The sequence below is a fragment of the Cyprinodon variegatus genome, unplaced genomic scaffold, assembly GCF_000732505.1.
Source record: "Cyprinodon variegatus isolate N-32 unplaced genomic scaffold, C_variegatus-1.0 Scaffold984, whole genome shotgun sequence".
NCBI classification, from domain to species: Eukaryota; Metazoa; Chordata; class Actinopteri; order Cyprinodontiformes; family Cyprinodontidae; genus Cyprinodon; species Cyprinodon variegatus.
The window spans coordinates 24,829-31,311 of NW_015151437.1; the positions used below are offsets into that span (position 1 = coordinate 24,829).

The 6,483-nt window shown below is 41.7% G+C and overlaps 1 protein-coding gene across 1 annotated transcript in view; it reads left to right on the forward strand.

Annotated features, from left to right (window-relative positions):
* The window catches only part of ambra1 (autophagy/beclin-1 regulator 1), a 38,388-nt gene that overhangs the window by 3,261 nt on the left and 28,644 nt on the right, over positions 1 to 6,483 (forward strand). Inside the window, exons 2-3 of the mRNA XM_015399046.1 lie at positions 5,111 to 5,319; positions 5,455 to 5,513. Coding sequence (XP_015254532.1) covers positions 5,188 to 5,319; positions 5,455 to 5,513 — 191 coding nt within the window. The 5' untranslated portion in view covers positions 5,111 to 5,187. The remainder of the gene's footprint in view (positions 1 to 5,110; positions 5,320 to 5,454; positions 5,514 to 6,483) is intronic.

The window sequence follows — 6,483 nt, forward strand, 5'->3', positions numbered from 1 at the left end:
GTTCAAGCCTCAGTCCCACAGACTGCCACTCTGGCTCCCTAAGCAAAAACCCTTAACCCCACACTGCTCCCCGGGTACCGCAAAATGGCAGCCCACTGCTCCCCAAGGGGATGGGTTAAAAGCAGGGAGTTCATTTCCTTGCTGTACTTGTTAAAGTGTAATGAAAATAAAGCACTGTGGGAAAAAATGACCCTGGAAGAAAAAAGAGCTGTCTGGGTCTGGTCTGAGCCATCACACGCTTCCTTCCTTCCTTCATCACTGTTACCTTACTGACCTGTAGCTCTCCTCTCCTGGAGATTGTTAGTCTGATATTAGGACTGATGAGCATATCGGAACCAGAAACTCTTTACGAACACATTTCCCTCCATGTATGCCAGAAACCTGTCTGTCTGAGGACCTTAGGTCAGAAGGCTGTTCTGTGGCGCCTCTCTGTCTGTTTCGCCTTCTTGTTTTCGCCAATGGGCAGTGTTTTTCTTTTTTTGTCTCTCTAATTTATAATCTCAGAAAGATTGTGCAGGTGTGCTGCTCCACAGCTCAGTGGAACCAGGCTATCCATGCAGCGTTGCAGCCTGGTTCTGCTGTAGAAACATTGCTCATGTAGATTCATGATCATGTCATGCAAAATCCTTATTGAGAATTGTTTGCACTGATAACGAGTTTCTGTCATCCTGCCGCCTCTCTGTCTGTTTTGCCTTCTTGTTTTCGTTGGATGGATTGATTTTATTTTGAAATTCACCAGGACTATTTCCCGTTTGATCTGTGAAACAGGAGCTCAGTGTGCTGACCGCTCTGGCATCAGAACAAACTTCCCTCCAGGAGAAAGACTTTGTTGATCCGTACTGCTGATGTGAGTGTAATCAGTGATTTGGGTTCCCTGCAGCACCTCTGCTGCATGTCAGCATCGCTGGGTCAGTCTGATAGTTTGGTCGTTTAGGGGAGAAATTGTCCTTGATTCCCAAGATGAAAATGAGAAAACAACAGATTAAAAACAAGCAAGTCAAATAAGCATGGAGGCAAAAAGAAAGATGTGGATGCAGAAGAGAAGATGCTTCCTGGTTCGAGAGAAGAGGGGACACAGAACCTGAGGTCACTCTGTCAGACCTCTTTCGAGAACCATGTCTAACTCCGGTCCTGGAGGGTCACTTTCCTGATGCCATCCAGAAAGAACTTTCAACCCTGTGGGATGTTAATCAATGCCAGGGTCCTGACTTAAACCTCATCAGTAATCTGAAAATGGCTACAGAGATGTTCTCCATCCACTCTGATGGAGCTTCAGCTGTTCTACAGATGATCTGGTCCAAATAGTGGGCGGAGCCTCAGCTGGAGGCATCGGATCCAAACAGGCCTGAGGTTGGAGGATCGGCAAAGGCTGTGAAAACGTAGATGTGGTTTCTTTGTTTACTATTATTTTTATTTTAATAACAGTCAAACAAGTGTGTAGAAGATGAGACGGTTAGTGCAGCACTGTGACTGTCATCACATGCTGCCCGAATCGCCTTCATCATCCTCCTCATCCTTTTACTGCCCAGCCCTTCTGTCCAACTTTATTTCCTCCCACTTTATTTGCTCCCCTGACAGATCGATGGTCAAAGCTTAAATTTTCCAGCATTGCTCAGATCCACGCCTCGCTCTGAGGCAGAAGGCGTGGCTGAGGTCAGAGGGAGGTCAGGCCTTAATCACAGTCAGCTGATCTTTGATGCATAATCCCAACTTTTTACACCTTAATCTGGCGGCAGCACCTGGTGCTCGGATCAAACCTTCAGAGATCATAGAATCTGTTGAACAAACCTGGATTTCTCAGAGGATTGTGAAGGATGTAGGGAAATGTATGCAAACTTCTGAGCTCCAGTGTTTTTTTAAAACCATGAGCAGCTAATAGTCCTGAAGTTCACATTCGATGGGATCTCTGTAGCTTTTCATTATTTTCCTGCAGGGCTGCAGTTATTTTATTGTTGAATATAAATACTTTAAAAACCTTTAAGCATATTTGCTGTTTCTGATTTTGGAAAATAAAATCCACCTTCTTTTCCATTAGATTAGATTCAGATTTGCTTGTTTCAATCACATGGGAAAATATGCCCTTTTTTCCCTCAAATGTTAACATTTAGGTTAGTTTTGTTTTTTTCACACCCCTGATATAAAAGCAGCTGCTTTATGACAAGCTGACAAGTAAGTGAGGATTATTCCTATGGTGCCGTTGGGTCAGAGACACCCAGCTGAGTCATGTCTGCACCAGGAGACGTGCTTAAGGTAAAATGTTGCTGCAGTGGATGTTTTAGAGAGAAACGGAGGCTAAACTGAGATTAGCAGCAACTTTTTCAGAACAGGAGGAGCAAAATACAGCGTCTGTTAGGTTAGATCAGCCAGTCAAACTATAAGTTATCAGACACTATTCCAATATTTGAAATCACTAATTACAAATATTAGGTCAGAACATTTTTTTTCTATTTTAATTTATTTAAAAAAACTAGTGTGATTTTTCAAATCTGAATCAATTATTTGAATTAACAAAGATCGATTAATTAACCCTTTATAGGCCACTCAGTTAAATACTTTGACAATCAAAATTTTAAGCCAATAGCGTTATTGGAATCCAGGACAAGACCCTATTACCCTTGTAACATTCCAAAAAATATGAATATTTTGATGGCAAAAATTAATATCAATGTAATAACAAACGCCAACTTTCCTGAATATATTAAAAAAAATAACAAAAGTGCTTTTATAAGAAATTCATGAAAAACACTCTGAGAGGGACAGACACACGTTCTTTTTGGTCCAACATAACCTTAGAGGCATTAATGCTGATACCGGCACTTACATTTTTTAATTTATGGACCTAAATATAATAGTTAACTAAGCTTATTAACTTTTTAACTTAACTTTTTAATTTTTTTAACTTTTTTTTTGACTTGTTAACTTTTTTTCAACTTAATTTACAGTAGTTAATATATCATTCAATGGCTCATTTAATTGTTCAAATGCCAAAATAAGATGTTGAGCCATGTAGCAGCATCTTTGCTGAATGGTTGGATATAGATCTTGTGCTTCTAGACTTCACTGTGGGACCCTATAAAGGGTTAAACCAAAGATGAATTCTATAGAAATGCATTTTCCTCTTTTCTTACAGCCTCCATAACCAACCGTTACTTTATTGTCTTTATGTTGATATTAAATTATTATTAAGATGCTGCAGACTTACACGGTGAGATGATTTAGGTTACAGCTAAGCAGGTTTTTGATACTAGGAATCCAGTTGGAGATCAGAACAGGTGAATTCGGATCCAATCGATTCTTGACATTTTAATGGATTACCAAACCCCAATTAAAGTTTGTAAAAGAAAAGGGCCAGAGGATCATTGGTGTGATCTGGGTTCCCTTCAGGGTCACCCTCTCCTTCCAGGTTCCTTATTTGCTCTAAAGAAAGACGATAAAGGATGAATCGTTCAGTTTCTATTTTGGGAGGAACCAAATTTGTTCTGCTGTCAGACCGTGAACCAGGGGTCACATGTGCTGGTGAAGATTCCCAGTCATCCAGGTCATAGTTGTTCCAGAAAAGTAAAAAGATGTCAGTCGACTGGACTTGGTTTCCAAGTTTGATGATGTTTCGCTTCCTATCCAGGAAGCTTCTTTAATTCAAAGTGTCAGAATAAGTAGGGATGCACAATATTGGGATTTTGGCCGATATCCGATATGCCGATATTTTAAAACTCATGTAGCCGATAACCGATATCGATACCGATGTTAAAGCTGGACAAAAATAAGTAGTCATTGAAAATAGCAGTTTTGTTATCCATTTCTGACACTTTGAAAAATAATATACTCAAATATATTTTCATATGCTAATATCAAATAGATTTTTAAAAACGCGGTATCGATCTATTTTACTTTCAAAATCTTGTGAAATTTCATCGTTCTGTTACAAACTCTCGTGATATTTTGCAAATTCTTGTGAGATTTTGTTAGTAAAATAGATCGATACCGCGTCAATATATCAACATATAAAAATATGGCAAAATTTCGTGAATTTTCGGGGGATTTCGTAGCATAACGATGACATATAGCAATATTTCATTAGTAAAAGAGATTGATATGGTGTTTTTAAATGGCAATATATCAGCATATGAAGATATTGGGATATTTTAATGTATCGATATTTTTTCCCTCGTCTTTAGAAGCTTTAAGTCTGTAAAAAAGAAGTTTTTGAGGAAGAAGAAAAAGTAGTATTTTTTTATTTTATTTTAGACTTTAGAAACTCAGAAGCTGATCAAATATCGGGTTAAATATCAGTGGGGTGGCCGATGTCCGATATTCAGTTTTAAGGCCGATACAGGGCGATACCGATAGGGGGCCGATTATATCATGCTTCCCTAAGAATAAGCATTGAGTTCCAACACTAAGGCTTGTTTCAGCTTAGAAAACATGCAAATAGAACCAGAAGGGGCCACATGGTATCATTCCGAGGGCCACAAATGTGCCTCACAGAGACACCCCTGTAATAACATGGACTGTGGGTTTTATATTATTTTCTAAAGCGGGTGTTTTAAACGATCAGTTCTGAACCAAATTATTAGAGCTCCTTGCTTGATTTAAAGAAATTATTAGTAGTGAATCATTCAAAGGCAATAATTAGCATAGATTGGTGAAGCTTTAATGTTTGCTGCTTTTCTCCGTGTTGATCTAAGATCATCCAGAGTTTTCTCCTTGAGTTCAGCCTCAGGATGCAGGATCCAGCTGCTCCTTGATTCCAGTCCGAGGTCCGGAGCCGTCCTCGCTCCCTATGCTTTATCGCGCTGCCATGGCGACAGTGCTGCGTGATGGAGGTTGACCTGCCAAGTCTATGCTCCTTTTAATTAGAGATAAAAACGTCCGCCGTCCTCATGATTTAGATTTCTGAATTAAAACAGTAGTTACTCTGAGCCTTCAAGAGCTGATGGGGAAACTGTGCTCCTCATCCTGTCCACGATCAGAGGAGGGTTCGGCGCTGTAATCTGGGTGGGCGTGTCTAACTGTGGGTCTGGGTCATCCTTAATGATTTCAGGTTCAGTGTTCTGCCTTTTCTCTAAGGATTGTTAAAATGTTTAATGGACGGACGGGTTTTCTCTCCCAGCCTTAGCTCTGCATGGCGACATCAGCCTGACGGCAGCGGGTGTGAGCAGCCAATCAGCCGAGGCCCCTGGTAGCAGCATGGCATCCCGTCAGAGGAACTCGGTCCGGATCCTGTCCAGCCGGGAGCGGGGATCGCAGACGTTTGGCTCGCAGCGGCTCCTGCAGCTGCTGGTGGAGGAGAAGGTCCGCTGGATGAAATGGCAGAGTCAGGTGGGTCACGGGTCGCCTCCGCTTTGAAGGGGTTCTGAAATGAAAGCAGAGTTATCGATAACGACCGATTAGGCTCTGTGGGAGCGGCTTCAGTGTTCTGTGCCTTCATCATGTGTTGATCTCTGTCTGTTACAGAAGGTGGAGCTTCCTGACAGCCCGCGATCAACGTTCCTGCTGGCCTTCAGCCCTGACAGGTAACACACGCTTTCTAAACATAAACTGGTTTCTGCCTCCAGCCGCTTTGTAGTCCATGACTGCTGCTGGGTTTCCTCCACGCATCATGACTGCTGCTGGGTTTCATCCATGCATCATGACTGCTGCTGGGTTTCATCCACGCATCATGACTGCTGCTGGGTTTCATCCACGCATCCTTTAGCGGTGTAAATCACACCTGTTATGGCGATTAGATTCAGTATTGATTTACTGACCCAATGATTCGATTATTTTCGATACTCAAGAATACACCACAATACGATTTGATTCTATTAATTGGTTCATTTTTTTTTTTTACCTTACAGGCTAGACAATGTTTCAAATGTATAAAATAAATCAATGAAAGCTGTAATATTGTTATGCATTTTATTTGAGAAACAACAGCAAATAAAAAAAGTCAAAAAGTTGTACTACACCTAGGCCTATGAAAACCTCATTCACTGAAAAATATTAAAACCCCTGCCTTATAGATTCTGAAAGGCCTTGCATCAAAAAATACTGCACAGAATCAGTGCAATGAGTGCAATTCAATACCTCGGCTCCAGAGTGTCGAGCAGGTATCGGAAGCCTTTGTTCTCCACAATGCAATAGGGACGTATGTCTGTACATATGAAGAACGCCTCCACAGACATTCCGCTGCCCCTCTCCCAAAATGTAACTGACCGCAGACAGGAGGCCGGGTTGCTTTGTTTTTATAACCAAAATTGCAGAAAACAACTCATGAAGTTGGACCAGCTAGAAAGACAAGGTGCGCGAGAATGATTTTAAATGATCCGCGGAAACCCTGGATCATTTCCGTATGTTTTGCTGCTTTGAATTTAATCATCTGGCGCATGCTCTCTACCATCTCCAAGGAACTCAGAGCGGAGCGGACAAAGCCACAGCGGGGGCTGTAGGCTTTGCTTTGAGCAGGCGGTCTGGAGCGCAGCGGGGCGGGGCGGAGCGCTGACG